This window comes from Mesoplodon densirostris, chromosome 13 (assembly GCF_025265405.1).
Source record: "Mesoplodon densirostris isolate mMesDen1 chromosome 13, mMesDen1 primary haplotype, whole genome shotgun sequence".
Classification (NCBI taxonomy): domain Eukaryota; kingdom Metazoa; phylum Chordata; class Mammalia; order Artiodactyla; family Ziphiidae; genus Mesoplodon; species Mesoplodon densirostris.
In genome coordinates, this window is record NC_082673.1 from 64,290,498 (window position 1) to 64,314,788 (window position 24,291).

Below are 24,291 nucleotides of genomic sequence, written 5' to 3' on the forward strand. Positions count from 1 at the left end.
GAGGTGTACTTTAATGAAGAATAAAATAAATAAAATAATCTAGGCCTTTAACTTCAGCAAAAGGTTCTAATTGAGTATATATAAAGCCCTATTTGAAGTTTTTTGTTGACTTTGTCCCCTAATTTTCACAGTTTGCCTCCTCCAACATATCTTACTGGAAATATTTCAAATCACTGAACACATCTTGAAGCTTTCACAGAAAAAGCTCTCCCTTTCAAATTGTTTCCCACAATAGGGTTCTTAACACAGCAGCAACTGAATTCACAGGAGCGACAGTTGTCTAAGCTCTATGTATATAAGTATAGACCTCAAACAAGGAGGAAGATGTTAAAAATACAGAAACCTTCCCATTTTCATCTGTCTGAATCTCCTTATGGATGTTTCAATTTTTAAATTATTTTTAATCTGTATGGTGTCAACATGTGTTGCAAATATGGGTTTTAAAGAATGATCTTTATCCCCCATTCAAGCAAGGGCATAATAAGTTCAGGTTAAGTTTATACTTTAAGTTTCTAACTTGAACACAGTAAATTTTCTCTCAAACTTCATATTTAATATGAAGTTAAACATTTCTGTAATTCAAATGTGGAACAGAAGCATAGATCACTACAAGTAAACATTGTCAAATAAATTTTTTAAAGTTTGGGGTAAATAAGAATAAGCTAAATATACTGTGGAAGCCAGAAACCAAGAAGAAAAGAATATATACGCTTCATAACATAAAAGCATAGTTCTTTTGTAAAAAATAGGTTGAACAATAAATGACAAACTAGAGAAAATATTTACAACATATATGACAAAATTTTAACATCCATTAAAGAGCTTATATGAGGAAATAAAGGTATTAGATAAACAATCTAATAGAAAAGTGAGAAACATACATGAATAGGATAGTCATAGAAGAAGAATGCAAATGGTCAATAACCAGGAAAAGATGCACAATATAACCTCTCGGGTAGACAAGATTAATCAAATGGCTAGCAACGTTTGGGGAAACGAGAAAGCCCATGCACACTTGGGGAGAATGTAAAATTTGCAGAAAATCTGTTAATATCTTTGAAAATTTAAAATAATCACATAAAAGTTCTACTAAATTGTAAATTTTAGTGCATCTCGAGCAATGAATGAGGTATATGTGTATATAGTTACATGTGTAATATATCTATGATAAATTGTTATAAAGTACAAAACCCCAGCATCTTAAAAATAGTTACAATCTATACACATACACATAAATGATTTAAATATGTACTTGTGCATATGTGTAATTGTATATGGGTGTGTATCTCTGTAAGCACACAGATAAACATGCACACTCCATATACACATGTATAATTAGTATATTCATTAAAAAAATCTGGAAGAATAGGCACCGAACTGCCAATCTGTTAATGATGATTCTCTGCAGGGGGTGGAGGAATACAGAGTTTGGGACTCTGAATTTCAATTTATACACTTCTATAAAATTTAAAATTTAAATCAGTTAAGTTTGTGTTGATTTTTTTTATCAATCAGAGAGATGTGGTAAACAGTCATGAGTCTAGAATGGTCTGAGAAGATGTTGTCTAGAGATGAAAAAATTGGGTTGAATTAGTGAACCTCAAAATGTGGACTGATAACCTTGGCTGCCATGCAATGGGCTTTTGAGGATGCAGAATAGTGGTATAAAAGCCATCTGTATTTTATTTATGTTAAGAACAATGAATACATTTACAATATTTAATGTAAACTATGTGATCTGTTTTCCATTAAAATATTTTTAAAATTGTATGTGTGTTTCTGTGTACACAGATAAATGACATTTATTGGGATATTTGCCAGTTCATTTGCCAGTTCATCAGTCAACATTCAAAAAGCATTTAATACTCTATATATTATGTGTAGAGAACTGTGCCTGGGAGCATGAAGACAGAAATAAATAAAACACAGTCTCTATGTTCCAGAAGTTCACAGCCCAGTAGTAGAGATACACACACACACACACACACACACACACACACACAATTACCATGTGATGGGATAAGTGAAGTAATGGGAGGAAAAACAAGGTAGAGTGTTATCACTTAAGTTGTAATGAGCAAATCTATTTGGCAGAGTCAGAAAGTTTCTTGGAGGGGTAATATCTGCACTGAGTTTTGAAGGGCCAGAAGTTTGTGAGTTGAAGAAAGGACTACAAGGCATTCCAGACAAGGCAAACATCAAACATGTTTGAAAAAACATCGTCTTCAGTGATACTAATAACTAGTATGATTAAACACTTATTATGTGTTTCAAGCACTGCCCTCAGTATTTTATATGCAATAACTCAGTTAATCCTCACATCAAATCCATGTACAACTATTATCATCATCCCTGTGTTACAAATGAGAACACCAAAGCACAGAGAGTTTACACAACTTGCTCAGTGTCATACAAATAATATGTGGCAGAGTTGTTTAACAGCAGAATCAAGGCAAACCCAGGCAGTCTGACCTTAGAGCTCCTGCTCTTAGCTATTAGACCATACTTCTAAAATATAAGAAGACTTCTGAAAGTAAGGTAATAAAATTAGGATTATAATGATCATGGACCATGTTCCATGCTAAAGAACTTGAACTTTCCTCAGTCCCTTACAGAGAATGAGAAGAGGGTTGGGCAGATGCTATCTAGAGATTTAAAAGTTGTGCTGAACTAGTGTGTGTGGAGACCTAAAAAAATGGGAAAAATAATCTGACTTGAATTTTAGAAAGAATTTTAGCAGACTTTTGGATGATAGGTTTGAGAGACATGAGGTGTAAGCCATGCAAAGAGGCCACTGCAATGGCTAAGACAAAAATTAATGGGATTTTGACATAAGACAGAGTCAGAGTAAATAGAAAGAAAAAGATAGATTGGAAAAACATTTAGAAGATGGAATTGACAACATAAACAGTGACTGATATGTTGTGATTTTACTTTAGTATTTTGTAAAGAACTTATCAAATGGAGGATAACTTTGATTAGAAAGACTGTGATTTAACTTTTCATTTATTTAGGCATATTAAGTATTAAAAATCAATACTTCACTATTCCATTACAAAAATTTGTTAGCAAGGTATAATTTAGTATCTTGAAATTATACACACTTCAATTACTTAAAATTAACTTAACAGCTTCCCATAACCTCTAGCTAGAAGACAGATGGAGCTTGTCAAATAAGTTCAGTGAATTCCCAAGGTAAAATAGTTTATATTTCCTACTCTAGTATTAGGAGGAATAAATAATGATCTGTATAGGAGTAGGCCAAAAACAACTAGCCTATCCCTTTCTTCAAATTTGTATTTGATTATGCTGAGGATAACTTGACAACCACATCAATTAATCCTGAGGCTGCATCATATTGGAAAAACATTTTTATAATAATTAAGACAGAGAATCATATGGACTTGAGTGCTAATTTTGCCATACATCAGCTGTTTGGTCATGGGCAAGTTACCTGACCTCTTTGAACTTGAGTTTCTTTATATAAAATGAAAATAACAATAGATAGTTTGCAGGATTAGTTGGAGGATTAGCAGTAGTGTATGTAAAGCACCTGGCTTAGATGTTCACCTACCTGATATTAGATAACTAGGCAGATAATTTTGCTGAAACTATGTCAGAATGATCACCATTTGTGTAGTTTCACTTCACTCTAAATGGTCTAACTGAAGGTTTCCCTAATCTTCATTCTGCATATTCAACACAAGTTTGATCAAGAAAGCCCAAGGGCTCCATCTTTGTACACATGGAGTGTTGATTTCTCTTCCTGTGTACCCTGGTGAGGCAGAAGAATTTCTTCTAGAATACTTTTTTCACCTGGCTATGCTCCAACCTTGGAAAAAGTTGGGGTTAAGTCACAGATGGACAGGTGCCTTGAAACCTAGTCAGCTCACCAAATCTTGACACCAGAAGATCGAGTTACATATTTAGCTCAGCTGAAGGAATTTGTATTATGACATCCTTCCCTGTCTACCTCTCTTTTCTATTTTTTTGAGCAGAAATATACTGGAGGAATCCAATAAAAGTTGACAATTACATGTCTCACTTTGTCATACCAACCCTCTGTGTGAGGTAAATATTAATGCTTCTCCTTTTTTGAGTTCTTGGTTGTATAATTTCAATTATATGGGCCAGTTACTGATCTCTTACTTCTAAGTGCTATTTCCTTGAGGTAAGGAATGAAACCAAGTTTTGAGATTAGGATAGCATCCAAAAAAAGAAATCCTAAAAAAAGCAAACTGGAAGCTTCTTGGAGTCACCCCCAACTAGATTGTTAGGAAAACAAACAGCAGAGCAAGTGTTGTTAATCCTACTCCTGCTTTGTGCCTTTGGCCCTTTAGGGGATAAAGAAGTGAACCTAATGAGGCCAAAATTCTGTTTTCAACCCTACAAGTGATGCATTTAATTTGTCAGGATGTAAATCAGCAGGACTTCTCAGCATGATTGTGTAGTATAATCCTGTCCATAAAATATTCCTCTGTGTTCTGCCAAAGAAGTGGTGCCAAAGAAGTGGTGGACCCTCTGAAGGGCCAGTTCACTGACTTGGCAGCTGAGGCCCCATCATACTCAAAACTGGTAAGTCACATACCCAGACACAACCCCTAACATTCCCGGGGGAGGAAGCAAAGCGTAATTTAGATAATCCCCTTTGCAAAGTGTATTAGCTGATCCAAACCAGACCTGGCCGACAAATGGCATGTTGTTCTTACATTTCATAGATGCCTCAATGTAGAAATAGCTTCTTGTTGCATTTGGAGGATTAAGATTCATTTAAGGAATAGGTATGGATGATCAATAAACTATTTTAAAATACATAAACAGCTTCATGCTTGACCTTCACCTTCTATCCACTTAAATGGTATGGGGGGGCACGTTTCTTTGTTGATCTAGAAAGAGCTTGGCAGAGTTCCTCCAATTCCATTTCACATATGAAAATAAACAATAATAATAAACATAATAGGGAAAGTATGCTGTGTATCACAAATGGGTACTTCTGTCTTGTATAAAGAAAAACACTTTTCTTCTAAGTGGTTTGTGGAAGAATATGCCTGGTTTAAGAAGAGATGTCCCACGCAATTTGATAGAAAAATACCCCCAGGAACCACATGTGAGGTAATGTCATACTCGAGGGTCAAAAACTAAGGGGTGCAGAGTAGGAGTAAAAGATGCATCTAAGTTTTTTTCAGCATGAGCGCAGAAATGAATTTCAAGTTAAAACCTAAATCCCTGAATTCATTGTGAAATACCTATACTGCTAGGAAATGAAATTGTTATAATCTTGAAAAAATTTATCATAATCAATAAATGGTGTGATTTGTATATATAAGAAAACCTGAATTTTCCTTAGAAATTAGAATTCAGTGAGGGAAAAACTCATCAGCAGAAGGCATGTATGTGCTTGGGATCAGGAGTCAGATTCGTCTGAGAGGCCTTGGCACATGGAGAAACCCTGCACACTTGAGCCGCAGTGCAGCTCTTCTGAGAGCTCAAACTTTGACTCAGCTTTACTGATGGAACAGAGAGAACATTTTTTAAGCAGTTGCTGTTGAAAAAAAATTATTCTATGGTGAGAATTCCATAGAAGGAAATGATACCAGGTGCCATATCAAGAATCATAATGGAAAGACAAAAGAATCCAACATGATCTGGAATTAGGGTAGGCAGGGTATATTTGGAAGAAGAGGAGGGGAAGAAGAAGAGAGAGGAGTAGGGAGAGTGGGGGAAGGAGAAGAAGAAGAAAGAAAAGAGAGAAAGAATGAATATGAGCAGGAGGGAGGGAAAGAGACAGAGACAAGAAGAGATGGAGAGAGCAGAGTACAAGTGACACTTAAGAAAAGCATTTGTTTTTGTAGTTAAGGGTGAGCACTTACAGGCCTCCCTACACCAAAAGATAATACACATATCAGCAGCAGGAGAATTGAAGAGTGTAAATTCATGCTGATGGCTTTTTTAATAGAGAAATCATATGTGGCCACACACTTAGTGAGAGATGAATCAAAACGACCCTAGGTTACACCTATAAAATGAAATATCATGTAGTTATTAAGAATTATACTAGAGGGATCTTTACTGATTAAAAAATGTATCTATCTCCACAGAAAGCAGGCTGCAAAACAGTATGCATAGCATGACACAACTTTCTGAGAAAACATATTTATATTTTTTATACAGCAACATATGAAGCTCTCTCAATGTGATGGGATTATGGTTTTTAATTTTCTTGTGTACCTTCTCACTTTTCTACAATAAATGTGTGTTATTTATAGAATTATAAAAACAACCCAAGAACACGTTAAAATTGTCATTATTTTACTTGTTCATTCCTAGACAAAGCTTTCACAATAGCATCTTGAAACGTGATTATAAATGGGGCTTGCTTTTAGCGACAAAGTTAAAGCATGGTAGGACCCCTAAATCAAGGGATAGTTGCCATAAAGTATACCTGCTACATGTATGTGTCTGGTTACTGTGAAAATGCAGTGGGATAAATGGTACTTTTAAACAGGATTTTCAATTCCAGAACATTTCATCATGCAACCAGTTCAGAGTCAAGTCCTGTCAAGTTTATTTATAGTTATTTAGTTATACAGTTTACCCCATGACATAGTACAAAGATAAACAAATGTAGGACTTAGAAATACAAGTCACAAAACATGGATTGACCCCTTTCAGACTCTAAACCAAAAGTCAGGTTTATCTTCTTCATGTAAAAGTTTAATTATAATCATTGTCATTAAGGCCTACACTTAGCATAAAGTTGGGAAATCTTTCTAGGTTGAAGACAGTACTGAGAGATCATGTGCTACAGTGGAAAGAGAAGGACTAGGAATAAAAAAACTGGATTACATTCCCAGTTGTGCCACCAGCAAGCTGTGTGACCTTGGATAGATCACTCACTTCCACTGAGTCTGTTCCCTCATCTGTAAAGTAAAAGGAGAACTAGCAGTTCATCTTAGGTGCCTTTCTGGTTTGGAACATGGTGGAAACTCTGGTTCCACCGAGACAATGGTATTTAATTAGTTTGTAGCAACACAAAGATCTTTAAATCCATATAATGCATAAGAACTGAAACTTCTTCAAGCTGTCCGAATATCCAGAAGAAAATGCAGTTAATATACAATATATTTGTTCTACAGAGGTCAGTGCTTTGATTGAATTGCCCATCATGAATGCCAGGGACTTCAAAATTATGTAGTCTATATATCATCCTGGCTATCAGGATCTGTAAGTCCCTTTCACTTACCTGAGATGATTCATAGTTTTTAAAACACATCTATAAAGCTAACCAAAGAAATTTATTATGTTCAGAGTTAATGGCTTTAAATGGAAGGAGGAAACAACATTTGAATCAGCTTTATAGGGAAATAATTTTCTGAAAAGAAAATTTGCTTCTCTCCCATGAAAGATCTCTGAATTCAAACCTTGTAGCTCTGTACAAGGTTTAGGGCTGGTAGAGTGATAATTCAAGTTAAAGAGTTTCAGAAGCTCTATCTTTTCCCTACTTTTTGGTTCTGCTGAAAATTGTCAATATTTTGTGTCACCAAATTTAGTCATAGAATCAATTAATTTTTGTGGATATGTTAAGATTTGAACAACTGAACATGAGATAAATTAGTGTTAAAAGTTATTAAAAGCAAATATTTCAAGAGTGTAAGCAACAGTATTAATCTTATTGTTGACATACTTGCTGTAGTCACCTTAAGCTCTCATTCCTTTTTATATTAAAAATTAATTTGGGTCTGTATTTTGCTTTTTGCAAATTACATCAATCTTTTTTTAAGAGTTGGCAGAGTGGTGGAGGATATAAATAAGTACAAATGTACATATTTTTGGAATATAACAATCTTCACCTGTTTTTCTCATGAATCTTTAGGATTTCATTTGTCTGTTGAAGAAGTTGTTTCTCTAGCTTGTATGTTGATAATGAATTCTCCAGCAGTTGTATTTCAAGTCGAGAAGTTTGATTTAGTACCTTAAGATAAAAGATAAAAACATTTTAATCTTTACAAAGAGTCAAAACAATTATTTTGGGGTTTTTATTTAGCTGTGTTTTCTTTTTAAGTAATATTTCTTCTAGAATAATTAAATGGTCTACATTCTACTAATTAATGCCTTACATGTCTCAAACATTATATTTGTTCAAGATTGAAGTTGCAGTTGAATGAGAAAACTGAGCTGTTAAATCCATTTTCATATTTCAATTTTCATTTCCTCAAACCCTAGGATGTTCCCCTGTGCTAAATGTCTTATATATATTATCTCCAATATTTACAAGTACAAGATAAATGTTAGTACAAGGTCTTAGATATTGTGTGTAACAAAGAATAACTACTAGGCATGTAAAACATGTCTGCCTTGATCCATCACCTCGCAAAAACTAATTAGAAATTTGCAAAAAACTTGTGATATAGTTTATACAGATTCATGATAACAATTACTGAACACCTATCATGTTAGTTCATGTCAGCCCTTCCAGATGTCATCATATCACGGACATGGGTACACATAAAGAGGAATTGTTATGATCAGTTTACAAATGAGGCAACCGAAGTTCAGAGAGAAGCCAGAACCACACAGGAACCAAGGGAAGAGTTGGGTTTCAAACCCAGACACTGTGACTCTAATTCTAATGCTTTACACAGAAAACCAAGAAGAGGGAGAAACAAACCATCCTGGGTCTTCATCTGAGGAGATGAAGTGACCAGGAACCCAGACTGCACTGAAGACAGACTGTTAGTTATCCTTTCAACTGCACTACGCTGGGTCCTCAAGAAACAGTAAATGTTCACCTCATCTTGAATCACAAAGATTCATGCTGATAGTCAAGCTTTAATATAACACGAGTCTGAGCCATGAACCCAAACCTATCCATCCTCCAAGCAAACATCACACACTCCAGTCCTAGAAGATGCCTTCAAACTGTGCCACTGCCTTTGTCCTGCCCCCTTCTCCTTCTTCTTTAAGGGAGGTAAAAAGGGCAAGAAAGAAGGTAAAATTATAGTTTTAAAAGCTCCCTATGTCATTTGAGAATTTTTGAAACCACCATACCTTTTTTAGAATTATGTATTGAAAGGAACCTGGGAAACCTTCTGGAGGGTCAATATCAATCTAAAGGGTCCTCCTCTAAAAATGACACCAGTAGAACTTTCCTCCTTCTTTGTAGCAGGTCTAAACCTGGGATTATATCAGATGCACACAGAAAAAGCCTTTTCAAAATATACTGACACAATCAGGGCTGGGCTTGGGCTAATGGAGATTGTGGGGAAAGGGGATGTATTTGCAGGGGGAGCAGGACAGGGACTAGGGTGAGATGAGAGAGGCAACTGCCTGAGTTGTAAAATTTAAGGATGTGTCAAAAAACTCAATAATCAAGATAAGTAATATTTGAATGCAACATTTTGAAAGATCAAAATTAATGTAAAAAAGTCCAAGTTGAACAGAATATCATTTTAAAATAAAGACAGGATATGCTACTACAAATATATGATTCAGTCTTACATAACTTGCTCTCATTCTTTTCATCCTAGTCCCAGTCCTGCTGAAGGGGTTGGGCCAGGGGGTTAGGGAAAAGAATACTGAGATGGGGCATTTAGCTTTAAAAAAGTTTTAAGCTACTATGATTCATTTATACAACTGTCATGAATATGGATCTGAAAACCAGTCTAAAAGTTACTACTACTAATTAAAACTCATATTTGTGGAGTGTTCCAGAGTTTTAAAAAAGTATCTCCCATCTTGAATTGCTTCATTTGAGGAAACACAGGAGCAAGAGGACCTGAGATTTGAAGATAGAGTTAAAAGCAGCCCAGAGGAAAAAATGGCAGAGAATGTAAAGATGAGGGATGCACAATATATAACTTTCAACTATTAAACATATTTTTGTCTGGGCAAGTTTTCTGTTTGTTTGTTCATTAACTAGAATGACTATTTATAAAATAATTAAATAGGGGATGACACATCTATATTTTTTAGTGAAGACCCTCAATGTGCCGTACATTGTCTCACTGAATCAAGCATATCATATGCTGTTAAATGAAATCTGTTTTCTCCTTTGTTCACTGTATCCTCTGATCACACTTCCTGATATTCTCAAATACCAAAACTTTTATTTTACAATGGACAAAAATTGTTCTTTTCCATGTCTGAGAAGAGAACACTGAGAACAAAACGGAACCATCTAAAATTGAAAATGAAGTTGCCTGTATCTAAGTCTGGAGACACTATAGCTCCTAACTTTTCTCCACTTTGTCCTACAAAGTCCATTTGCTACACAGCAACCAGAGTGATCTTTTTAAAAACACAAATCAGATGTCATTTCCGATATTAAATAAGCTAATGACTTCCCTTTACAATCAGAACAAATTCCAAAGTTCTTGGCCTAGCCCTACAAGGTCCTATGTGATCAGGACCCTGATTACTTCTCAGATCTCACTTCCTTTCAACTCACCCCCTTGTTTATTATGCTCCAATAATATTGGCCTTCTTTCTGCTACCCCAACATGCCAAATTCATCTCCATCTCAGGGTCTTTCCAGTTTCCCCTGCCTGGAATGTCCACCCCTTCGCAGACGCATGGCTGATTTCTTTTCATCATTCATGTCTTACCAAAGGAGGCCCTTCCTGGCTCTTCTCTGTAGAGGAGCTCCCCCATCATCCTCCATCAGGTGGCCTTGTTTTACTTTCTTTATGAAATCATCACTATTGGAAATCATCCTGTCAGTATGCTCATATGCTGCCTTTCTGCCCCGTGAGGATGTCAGCTGCACAGAGGCAGGACTACTCCATCTGGAGCCCTCCAAACCTCCAGAGCTCAGCATGGGGCCTGGAATCCTGGGGCACTCAGAGCTATTTGTTAGATGATACGCTAGGCAGTGGATAGTGAGTTGGTTTTCAAGTTGCGTCATGCTCAGGGGGTAACAAGATAGGGTAGCAAGCCAGGTGAATATCAAGCTGGACTTCAATTATAACAGCCCAAATCTAAAGCAGCATCTGAATGTGGGAGAAAGAGGGGGACAAATCTCAGAAGTCCAGGCTAAGTGTTAGGTCATCTCAGGCCGATTTTGAGCACAAAAGCCAACCCCTTCTCTTCTTTCCCCATCACCTTAACCCAATAGCTGCTTTATTTCAACTCTCTCCCTTGATGTATTAAAATAGGCCTGAAGTTCAAAAGCAGGCAACTGACGAGAACTGTACAGGAAACTATGATAAATTGACCACTTTCTTTCCATGTGTCTATGGAAATTGCTGCTTAGCAATAATCTAAGTGTTCCATTAAAATGACAAAAGACATTTCCTTCTTTAGCCTAAACACATTCCAAAAGCATATACCAGAAAGAAAGAAAAGAAAGAAAGAGATAGAGAGAGAAGGAGAAAAAAGGAAAGGAAAGGAGAAGGAAAGCAAAGCAAAGGGGAGAGTGAAGAGTATATGACACAAGACCCCACGAAACAATTTCAAAGCTTAAATTTTTCAGAATATACCACAGAGTAAGGAAGATATAAGACTTGGAACTGCGGATTTATGGACTATAAAATTTCAGTTCTTTCTTTAAAAAATAAGCAAAATTTAAAAAATAAAAATTACTGTTTTTTTAAAGAAAGTGAGCTAGATAATTTCATCCAGCTTCCCTTTAATACCTGAGTGCCTCTAATCTTCCTTGAAAGGAAAATCTCCCACAAAAGAAAATTTCTTTCACTGGCATATTAACTTTGCAATCAGCCTTGCTGTAGGTTTGTGTTTTCTTTTACTTTAACTGTCTTTCAAATAAAAAATATAACACAAGGTATGATGTCTTGGCAATTAGACTTTTACAGAAGATTGAAGGCTGGTACATGTACATGGAATGAAAGTTAGATCACCATTTTACAAAATCAATGAAATAATTTATTTGGTCAGTGATGGGCAATGTGACAAAGTATCACCCTACAGTTTTCCTGTTAATTTCCAAGGGGAAAATGGACAATTGGAATGGAGAGCTATGGAGCCTTTTACCCTAACCAAGTTAAAATAGCGTCACTGAGAGGGTGGCAAGCTGGCATTTCTGCCTCCTGATGAGATGGAATAGGAGGTGACCAGTAATTCTACACAGTACTCCCACCACCATGTTCAACTCAACCTAATTAAGCCTGTAGACTTAATTTCCAGTTTAAAAAAAAGTACAGGGGATGGAAGAGTAAAATAAATATTCAGACAATTTAAGAATATGGGACAGTATACAGAGCAAAACCTCAAGAAAAACAAGAAAGTCAAACAGAGAAAGACAAATATTGTATGTTATCACTTATATGTGGAGTCTAAAATATAAAACAAACTAGTGAATATAACAAAAAAGAAACAGACTCGCAGTTACAGAAAACAATTTAGTGGTTACCAGTGGGGAGAGGGAAGGTGAGGAGAGGCAAGATAGGGATAGGGGATTAAGAGGTACAAACTACTATGTATAAAATAAGCCACAAGGATATATTGTACAGCACAGGGAATATAGTCAATATTTTATAATAACTATAAATGGAGTATAATCTTTAAAAATTGTGCATCACTCTGTTGTACACCTGAAATATATAATATTGTAAATCAACTATACCTCAAGTTTTAAAAATGTAAGATTACTCCAAATTAAAAGGGACTATTAAGTCTTGAAAAGTAAAATGTCTATGAAATTTTTGGCAGAAAAATTGAGGAAATTTGAATGGGAAAATTAGTTAATCTTGGAGAATTATTAATTTTAGTCATAATAATATGTAGATAATACTAGAAAATTAGTTAATCTTGGAGAATTATTAATTTTAGTCATAATAATATATAGATAATACTATATATAATAATTATATTGTATATTTTAATTTATATTATATATAAACATATAATGTATTTATAATATAATGATAACCTCACTGGGTTATGGAGTTTAGTAGCGATAGTACTTGTATTACAGATGCAGAAATTTTGGGTAAAAGTAACTTGTCCAACAGAGCTAATTCACAGTAGAGCCATAATGGAAGCCAGGTAATCTGTCTGTAGTCTGAGTTCTTTCCCATAGGCTCATGCAGCTGTACACAAGTAGCTTCCCTCTGGAAAAGAAAGGTATCTCCCTTCAGTCAATAACAACTGCTATCAAAATGATTTCTTTCAATCACCAGGAGATCTTCTGCTTGTTGCAGCTGATGGCATCTGACTTCTCTCCAGTACTCACCCCAGTGCTACACTAGCATCACGAGGCAGGAAGATGGCCACATTTCTCATGTTCCTCATAGTACAGAGAAAATACATTCATCCAATGTTCTCAGTCAGTCAGAACATCTTTGCAGTAGGCTGCTTCTGTTCAAAGTCCTATTCTGACCCATCCCACTATTTGTGGGTATATATTACCATCAACACACAACCCTTGGGACATTGTCCTTGGCTTGGGAGCACTGGACTGAAATATACAGAAATTAAGAGACTAATATCAGTGAATTTAATCATTCAATAAGTATTTATTGAGAGCCTACTGTGTACCAAGTACTGTTTTAAATCCTAAGGATAGAACAGTAAGCAAGACAGACAAAATCCTTGCTCTCTAGAAGTTTGTTTCTTGGTGCAGGGGTTAGCCAGCTTTTTCTGTAAAGGACCATATAGTAAATATCTTAGTCTTGGCAGGCTCTGGTGAAACTACTCAATTCTGCTGTTTTATTGAGAAAGCACCAATATACAACATATAAAACTTTATTTACAAAAAAAGATGGCATTTCGAATTCGACCTATGTATCATGGTTCACTGAGCTCTCTCCTAATGGGTTATCAAACACTTTTTCCAGACCTTTTGAGAAAACTGATTACCAGGGTATTTTCCTTGGATGACCTTTAGCAAATTTATTTTTCTGCCATTTCAGTTAGGCCAAAGTTAAATATTTATTCAACTGTCCTCTCATCAAGTTAAAGAGGTAGTGGCTCAACTTTGAGAGGTGCCCTTTCTGTCCTTTCAAACCTGTTTCCACCTAGAGATTCAATCTCATTTATTAAATTGTTCCTGGACTGCCTTAAATTTATAATTGTATAATTCAAGTCCAAACAACAGGTGTGATAGTTTCTGACCTCTAAGAAGCAGATGATGAATTAGACTTGCAGGAAATTTATTAGGGGACATGCCTGTGAGAGAAAATTGGGAAGAAGCCAGAGTTGGCTAGGGTCACCTTCTGACTGGGATGTAGATCGAACCACAGTGAAGAAGAGATGGAAGGGAGTAAGGCTAACTGGAAGTTTTAGCCTGCAGGGAAGTTGTGCGAAAGTTTGGCAAGGCTGATGGAGAGCCCTTAGCCAAGTCATGTGTCAGTGGAGTCCTGCAGCTCTCAGGAATGGGTCTAAGTATCACTGCCACAATGTGTCATTGGCTGGAAGTGGCCCCTGAGAACTGTGGTCTCTGCACCAACACAGTGATGGATTTTAGAGCACAGCAGCTGGGGCCACTGGTCTATTACATCCCCCCCACACACACACACAGCAGGAGACTGGAAAGATGCATTGTTATAACTGTGGGGAAAGGTTCCATAGCTAATTAACTTGATGGAAAGTCAAGAAAGAAATGGTTTAGAAAAGTTTTGTCACATTAACTCAATTAAGCTCACTGAAGATAAAGACTTTTACTTATTGTTGTATTCTATTTAGTACCTATTAAAATACCTTGCATCAAGGAGGTACTCAAAATATATCTTTAAAATTTTTATTAAATTCTATTTCTAACACTATGGCTCCATATAAATCATTGGAAGTTGAAGGAAACTTAAGCTCAGTGTCTATAGAACTTCCCTATAATTACACAGCCAGCAAGCAGCAAGGACAACAATGGATGCTAGGATTACATGAAATGATATGCAGACACATGGTAAAACGCCAATAGCTAGTGGTACCTTCAGCAGCAGCTGCATCTTAATCATTTATAGAAAACATTCAGTTGCTACTATTAGGTCCACATTAATTTGCTTTATCTTATTTCCACTTTATCCTGTGCTTGGACCCAAGTTGTGTCTGCAGCCTTTGAGAGAGAAAGGAATCACAAGAGGGAGGCACTACAGATAGAGAGCTGGTAAAGCAGGTAGACTCATGCCAGATTGCCTGGGTTCAAATCTTCCCTCTAACATTTACTAGTATTTTCGCCTGGGGAAAGTTGCTTTACCTCTCTGAGTTTCAGTTTCCACATTTTTAAACAAGGGATGATAATAGTACCTACCCCATCAAGTTTAAAAAAAATTATTAAAAAGCTAATAAATGTAAAATTGCTTAAAAAAGAGTCAAGCACAGATTATTAGAGGTAAATTTTAATGTCATTTTTTGTCTACTAGTGTACCTCTAATCAAAATTGGCCTGAGGAAGAAGTCAGAAATAGATTCACACTACAGGAAGGGACATGAATAATGTCTGAAACTAAGCCCTTCATACTACACACTTGGAAAGAGGACCTTGAAGGAGAGGAGATATTGGTATGAACTGATAAGAGAGTAAGAAAAACACTGCAAGCTGAACTAAGGAGGAAGGAACAGGCCCAGTGCTGGTTCCTGATCTCACCACCATGACCAGCAGGGTTACTTAGATATACTCATTCTCCGTCTCTTTTCTGATCATGATGCCTACTGGGCACAAGAATATTTTTAAGTGCCACTGCAATAAAACTAAGGCTCTACCACCTTTTGTTAAATTCAAGTCAAGAAGGTCAGCAGAGAACTAGAAAGCAATAAGTTACTTATCTTTATAACAACAACATGTGAAAGCTAGGACACTAAAATATACTGCAAAACCATTGGCATGTGTTCCTAAAATAACTGAGGACCTGAAATCAGTTTAGGAAAAGCAGCACTTACCAACGAGAAACAAAGTAGAATGAATATGGGAGGAAAAATGTGGGAGCATGCCCGGATAGTCCTAAAGGATCTATTGGTTTATAAATGCTTATTATTAAAGACTAGAGCATTTTGAGATTAAGGAATAATCCAGGATTCACTTTGTGAACTTGGCCTTGCATCAGAACTTGAGTGCACTTGAATGATTAGGTCTAAGTAGATGATGTACTGTTGCAAAGGTTCAAATAAGCACCTCATGGATATACATTCACATGAAAAAGGGATGAAGCATCACAGCTATGAATAGCAGAGACGATTGGAAGATATTAAAATGAAGATGAAAAGAACACCCAGGATTCACTCTTAAGGTAGGACCTAGCTTGTCCGAGCCACTGTCAGCCACTGTCTCCACCTTCCTCTCATTGCAGGTTCTGATGGATTTGTGATTTTTTTTTTTTTTTTTTTTTTTTGCGGTATGCGGGCCTCTCACTGTTGTGGCCTCTCCCGTTGCGGAGCACAGGCTCCGGATGCGCAGGCCCAGCGGCCATGGCTCACGGGCCCAGCCGCTCCGCGGCATACGGGATCCTCCCAGACCGGGGCACGAACCCGTATCCCCTGCATCGGCAGGCGGACTCTCAACCACTTGCGCCACCAGGGAGGCCCTGGATTTGTGATTTTTGAGATGTTTTCCAGGTTTCAGCTATATTAAAATTCTTCTTGGAGCATCTAATAAATTTTCATTGGCCTTTAATGACTATTCAACTTTAGCTGCTCTATATAGGGAATAGGTTTATTTCCTATGAATTTTCTGTGCTATTGTCCATAAAGTACACATCTCTTAGCCTTAAGGATGCAGAACAAGTTGTTATCTCTTAAAATTTTACATAGCATGCATCTTAGCAGTTTGGAGATTGGTATGCTGACAATGGAAATTTTTTCCCCAACCACTTCAATTCCCAGTTGGAAAGAGAACAAAAACAACTCAATTTGGGGGATGGAAAAAAATGAAACAAAATGCTGCCATGTATGTCATAAAACTTATAAAAGAAATGCATAAAAATTTCAAATGTTCGACCAAGTAGGGTAATATTAATTGTGTATTTCTGTCTTTGAATATATAGAATGCTTTGTAGGAGATGGTGAGCATTCAGTTCCAGTAAAAATAAGAGAGGACACACTCACATTATTCATACCACAAGAAGCTTCATACCACTGAGCAAGCTTGGTTCATAGGTCAACAAGCTTGCTCAGTGTGATGATAATAGATTACATAGTCTCGTAATTTTTAGTTATAAATTGTAATTTTCCCTTCCTCATCCCCCATAATTATCTGATGATAGTGTGCAACAAAAATTATTTTCCAAAGCCTATGTGATTTATTGTTCCAATGTGATCCAAATTTAAGCTCTTATTCAATTAGACAATTATTAGTATTACTGATCAAGGAGGACAGAGGAAGAAATGAGTAGGAATCATTCTGAGTACCAAAGTCAATTCACTAGCTGTATCAGTGTGAGAAAATCATTCAAACTTACTGTTCTAAATAGTCTTCACAAACATCATCTGTCCACTGGAAAGTGGTGTGCATAATATAAAATGCTCTATCCATGTAAATTATTATTGTTATGTCTCTTTAAATATCAACATTTGATCTGTGTGATGCCATTAACACAAATGACACAAGACAGAAATAAGGTTGCATATTATTTTTGAATTTATACTGTTAAAAGAATTAAACAGTAAAGGCCATTAGAGGTGGCTTTAATGTCTTGGTAACCTACATAAGCAAACCAAAATCTAAGCCAGACTCAATGCACTTGAATCTAAGAAAGTAAAATTTAAGATCAACCAATCACAAACAGCCAACTAGGCTTTCCCAAATAAGGCAACTGCTTAAGCTGTAGCCAATCAAATAATTTCCTTGCTTTGCTTCTGCATCTTCTCTATTAAAACTTTTCCCTTAGCTCCTGCAGTAGAGCTAAATACTTTCAGTTAGGTGCTGCCCAATTTGAATCAATGTTCACTCAAACTCTTGAAAATTTTAATGTGCCTCAGTTTATCTTTTAACAATATACTTCACCTTTGATTCCAGAAATCAACTATTACATTGAGACAGAATCATCCTCTGGATTTCAGAATGGTAACAGGAATAACCCATTTCCATGGTTAAAAAGGGGACCAAGAGATCATCTTACAGTCATCAAAAATAATATTTTCATTAAACTGTAATGGTAGGCTTGTGACAGTGATAATTAAAAGGCATTTTACTGATTTGTACATAAAAATATCATCGTCCAGAGTAGGGTAATATATATATATGCATGTACACGAAGAGTTTTAATTGACTTCTCATTATAAAATCATGCTGAATAAAAACAAAATCTGCACATTCCAGATCAGTTTATTTGGGGTTTTCCTTCCTATCCACTGACTGCACAAAACCTCTGCAGGTGCCATTACTGTTAGAGTACTACTGGAGATAAAACAGGACAGGTCAAAAATGTACATCAAAGGCACCAATTTGACACAAATGATTATTCTGTTTGACATATATCACATCACAGTTGGTAGCTGAAGTGTTTATTTGAAATTTAAATGCTGATTAAGTCCTTTGCCTGTTTTTGGAAGCACATACAAACAGTCCTAGTCCTGTTTTTGCAAGCACATACAAAGCTAAATATACCAACTCTCATGAAATCAAAAGAAACATGCATAGCATGTCAGGCAGTCATTGTTGTTATTACCAATAAACAAAAATGTATATGTTTCCCCAATCCCAGCGCTGAAATGTGCTCTGTGTTTATGGAGTAACTTAAAGGAGGAAAAATCATCTGGGTTAAGAGTTTGACGACTCTGGCTCAGGGGTGTACCTGGGTCTCAACATCTGTCAGCTTTCTGGTCTGCTCTGCGGTCTGAGAGAGGAGGCTGGTCCCTATCTCGAGCATGGTGGCTGTGTGATTCTGAACTGCATTTTGCTGTATCTGAGCCATCTCCGACTTCATATTTTCCACAATGTAATTCTCAATCTGCAAGAGATAAAGGACAAAACATACTACATTATAAGCAAAGTCTTTCAGTGGAAGCATGTAATATTTACAATGATAAAACAAGACACAGCTGGCAAATCAGCCATCTGGCAGGAATCCTCAGCATCTCTGGGAGCTAGGGAAATGGGAGCAGAGCACACAGGAACACAGTTGCTAACAAACCCGTAATATACTGATGCACATATATAATCAACACAGTCATAATGAAAATTCACACTTGGATAGTGCTTTCTCGTTTAACCCTTACAGCAAAGATAGAGAGTTAAGCACAGATGACCTCACTGTTCTTTTTATTTTATAGCTGAGGACACAGAATTAGAGAAGGTCAACGATGATTCTAAGGTCACCAGCAAAAATTCAGCAGAGTTAGTACAACAATTGAAATCTAAATCTTGGTTCTCTGGTCTTTTCATTATACCATATTGAACACTTATCTCTGAGAAATCTTAAGCCTCCTCTGTAATGAAAAATAAAAGACCATGCTGGGTTAGGGAAATGGGACAAGGAGTGGGAGGGGGGCAGATACCCAAAACACAAGACTTTAAGGGAATCTTGACGTATAGGCAACAGCATATGAAATGAGCTGCAGAGCCTCAGAGCTAGCTAAAACTATGCTCAGTGCTCCTTTGCAAGCTCCAAAAAAGGCACTGAAAATATGGTCCATAAAGCAGCATTTGCCCTTCTTGCACTGGGGAACGTTTAGTCCTTTATGGTGCCATCTTAGAGAATACTATGGTTGTAAAATAAATGGTACCATAGCGGGCAAGAAGAATTATTAAGTGACTTACTATGAGGGAGCCCGTTAGGCACTTGGGAGAATAAAACTGAGCATATTTCTCATATGCTTGAAAAATACAGAAAGAAGCCTACACTTCCCTGTCAGGGCACTTAATTCTCCCCAACAACTGTGTGGTGACTACATTTTATTACCCAATTACACATAAGGGGAAACTGCATCCCAGAGAAGTCCGGTCCAAGGCCACACACCACAAAAACAGCCAGACTTGGATTTGAGTGCTGAAGTCCTTAACTTTCATACCAACACTGCTAACCACTTGATAGTTCTGCCAAGTTGTGCTTCATAAGCTGGGTTCCAAATTATTAACAGCTACGTGATTTTTACTGATTTAGTGAACCAAAATACATCCACTATTTTATCTATAGTAACACTAATGTCATGTAATAAATATAGCTTAAAACTAAATTCTTCTTTGTAACTTTGGAAGTTCACGTTCTAACAACATTTCTTGCTTATTTCTATTTATCAAACATGAGTCTGTCCCAAGCTAAAGAAAATGAAAGGTCAGAATCAAACTCATATTGTTATTAATAGGTTCTGACTTTGTTCTTGGTCAATATAAGGTAACTCCCCTTCAACCTTTCAACTCCCCTTCCCAAGTTAGAAGTAGGGGGAAAGTTTCAACTCACAAAAATTTATTATAAAACAAATACACAATAGATTAGAACACATACCTGCAAATTATCTTAACAAAACTTAAGGTCTCTAGGGTAAATTTAATCTTGGCTTTATTCCAACTGAACTAACATATTTTAACAACAGTGGAAGGGTAGAGGAAAGGAGGGTGGGTTGGAGTAACAGACATCTATTGTTTTAGATTCTGCATCATATGTTCCCTCTTTTCAAAATAACTTCCCTTAACTTTCTTTTGGGAAACTGTCTTTTCCTCCTTCAGAACAAATGCTTTGGGTGGAGCTGTCCCACCCTAACTTCAGGGTTAGGTACATGTTTGAGCCTGACAATCCAGAATGTTCTGCTCCTGCTTAGAGAGAATAAATTGTTCAAGAATGGAAAGGTACTGTAAGCAAGGCCAGTAAGTCTCAGTTATGCAATTTTGTCTAACTAGCCTACAAAAGAATTTCTTTTTCCTCTGTGTTAAGCTGGTAACATATATGCCTGACACTGTTGATGCCCCATTTTGCCATCACAAAACTAGAGCCAGTCTAAGAATGAGGCTAAGTCAGAAAGACAGATACGTAGGTAGATAGCCAGATAGCCAGATAGCCAGGTGATACAGATAGAAGGATACTTTTAGAGCACCTCCGTCCTGTCATGTTTTTAGCCAGATCCACCCTTGGACATTGAGTTATAAATTCTGTGATGTCACCCTTGAGCAGCCCACTTTTTTTTTTCTTTTACATCAATCACATTGATTTAGTTTCTAACAAAACCAAAAAAGTCTTGACTGATAAATCTGATGGATGCTTAGCGAAGGAAGCCTCAGACAGGCACACATCAGCAGTATGTTCCTTGCTTATCCAGGGAATTTGGGGCTTTATATAAATGTGTATATTCTCAAAAATGGCAGATAAGTCTCCATCATGGAGATGATACCTACCATTTATAGCTGACATTTATCCACTGTCTACCATGTGGCAGGCACTGAGCTAAGTGCTTTCCTTTCACAAAAGCGCTTAAATCTCACAACTTTACATGGTAGGTATTGTTATAGCCGTTTATAGGTAAGACTACGGAGGCTTAGGAAATCCACAACTTGCTCAAGAACAAAGAAGAAGCTGGCACCCCCAGTGTCAAAACCCAGGTTTTTTACCTCTAACCTATTCATCTTCAACATTACTTAATTACCCTATGCATTTTATTACATAGGTCCTAAACCTTGTGTGTTTATCCAAACTGCATGGGGAGCTTTTTAAAAATGCAACACACCAGAACTTTGAATCAGAATTTTCAAGGGTATGTACTAGGACACTATATATTTTTAAAACTTCCTAGCGTAATTCTGATTCAGGCAAAGAGCAATGCTTCTCAAAGTGTGGTCCACAGAATAACTGCCTAAATCAGAACTATTTATGAACAGTCTTCTATGAGATAAGAAAATCATAGCAGAATGCAAATTATCTATGTTGCTAAGCACACTGGTGTGTGTGTGTATGTGCGTGTGTGTATGTGCGTGTGTGTGTTTGTATACGCATATGTGTGTGTATATATATATATATATATATATAAGGAAAGTAATGCTCCAATGCTTTAATTTACATTCTGGTGCTAGCTTCTTACCTTGTTCACAAAATGGCAATTTCCTTGAGTAAAAGTGATTTAGACCATCAAATTATTCTATGTCAGATTCCCTGCTTACCAAGAAATTTCAAATAACAACTTGGTTTCCTATGCAGATTTCTCTCCTGAGAGAAAGTTCACTAATCAGTGAGCTCCAATACAGATGTGCTTGATAATTACATATCAATTTCTTATGCAGTTGGTTAGTGGAGTCAGTTCCCAGACTTTGATTTGCTCTGGGTGTAATAATAATCATGTGCCCCAGTCTCCATAGAGGAGGACACCCTCTGGCACAGAGCGACTATTATATCAACATTCAGCGGCTTTGTGGTCCTTTCTCTGTTAGATACTATCTATTCATCTATTCTGTATTATTGTGCTTTTTTTTTAAACTGTAAAAATTAACACCAGCAAAGCAAAATATCTGCTTTATGCCAGTATTTATCACAAAGAGCTTCCCAATTCTGCTGACCCTGTTGTAGAAATAAAGTAGGTCTCCAACCTATCCTAAAATTCTTATTTGGGCTGCCATGATGAGTAACATGAATCTAACTCTAGCTAATTATTTTTTAATCAAATGGGGCTGCTCTAAGAGTAACTGCTTTTTAATGCAAAAGGTAATGGCACACTGAAGTAGCAAAAACCAGATGTAGTTGATTTAAAGGCTGAGGAGAGAGGCAGAAGTCAAATATACAATGTGTGATTAATAAGGAGGACTACTTTCATCTTAATCTCTAAACATTCCTCTGTAGATGTATAACTGTGAAATCCATCTTCATGTGCTATACTAGCCTGGTTCAGAAAAGATTTGTAACAAATTTGATTGTCTTCATATATTCTGTACTGGTTTCAAAATATGTTTACAGAATATGATGGCTACTTCAAGGTTCAACATTTTGTAAACATCTAAGATGTGAATCTTAAGCTTAGCATTTGCTGACCACAAGAGCTAATGGGTTATAAAGTAGGAGATTCCCAATCTGAATCATAAAATTATTTGACTACACTGTCACTCTCAGTGTCTGACTCCAGAGTTGTATAAAGTATTGGCCAAAAAACTAGTAAGAGGATGTAGGATATGATTTGAAAGGACATAATAAATGGTAAACGATGATTTTAACGTAAGGAAATAATGTCACATCTGTAAAGTGATTTAGTGTTTACAAAGAGCTTTCATACACTGTCTGACTTGATTCTTATACCAACGTTACAAGGGAAGTATTGACTCCATTTATGGTTTAAGAAATTGAGGCTCAGAGGCCTTAGGTGTCTTGTTAGAAATGAAAGAAAGGACTCAAATCTGACGTTCCACTAACCTCAGAGTTATGGGAACTGTTTCGTTGTTGGATTGGTTGGCTGGTTGACTGACTGATTAATTGATTTACTGATTTCATTTTTAGCCAGCTCATTGAAAATTCATTTACTTTTTCCTTTTAGAAAAACACAACATTAGAGGGTGATTACTTCACTGTGCTTCACCATATTAGAGGCCAAATTAATTTGAGATGAGGTGAGAGGTCTAGGGCCAGGTATTTGGAAAATTCACTTTGCTAGCACTTTTAATTCAATGGGTCATTAAAAATCCTCTCATCAACGCCTACCTTTTTTTCTTAGTATGCAGTTTATAATAATATGTTTGTCTTCGTCCTCCGATTTTATTTCTTACAAACTACTGTTAAATATAACAAAGGTAATAACAACAATGACAATATGCTAAGCCTCTACCACAGCTAGGTTATGTACCAGGTTTTACAAATATATATCTCATTGACTACTTGTAACAATCCAGCCACTCTATTATTTTTTCTCATTTCACTGATAAGGAAACAGGCTCCAGAAGTTAAGTAAATCGTCTATGATCACATAATAAGTTGCGGTAGAGCTGTTACGCTGCTTTGAAAGGAGCTAGATGGCCCCTCAGGATATGCTCCTTTTATAGGATGGTCACCCATCAAGCACAAGCACACTATCACAAACATCATAGACAAATTCTGGTAACACACAATATTCATGCAGGGAATACATAAATTGCAGGCTACAGAATGGATGACGTGAAAGTGTCCAAAGACAGATAATTTTTCATTTTTTTATTTAATTATTTTCACAGTGATTGATGGCTGTAATATCCTGGGAAATGTTATAGGTGGTGAGAAAGGAAATGTACAGTCCACTGTATGACAAGTAGCATTATTAAACAGAGAAAAAAATATTTTTAATAAGTGAAGATTATCAGCCATTTGTAGTTCACTCATAAATTGCACATCCATGTCTTTTGCCCAATGACAAGTACAGAATTAATGCTATCATTTTCCACTACAAAAGAGAGTTCTGGGAGAGATCTCTTACTGGGCCCTCAAAATTCTTGCCACTTCATGTTCATAAGAACCAAAATCTGTGT

At 36.4% G+C, this 24,291-nt stretch overlaps 1 protein-coding gene across 2 annotated transcripts in view; it reads right to left on the reverse strand.

Moving 5' to 3' along the window:
* ANGPT1 (angiopoietin 1) overlaps positions 1 to 24,291 on the reverse strand; it is a 246,296-nt gene that overhangs the window by 78,258 nt on the left and 143,747 nt on the right. For both annotated transcript variants that reach the window (XM_060115906.1, XM_060115905.1), the window contains exons 2-3: positions 18,680 to 18,835; positions 7,851 to 7,972 (exon numbers count right to left, since the gene is read on the reverse strand). In XM_060115906.1, the coding sequence (XP_059971889.1) occupies positions 7,851 to 7,972; positions 18,680 to 18,835 (278 nt within the window). The remainder of the gene's footprint in view (positions 1 to 7,850; positions 7,973 to 18,679; positions 18,836 to 24,291) is intronic.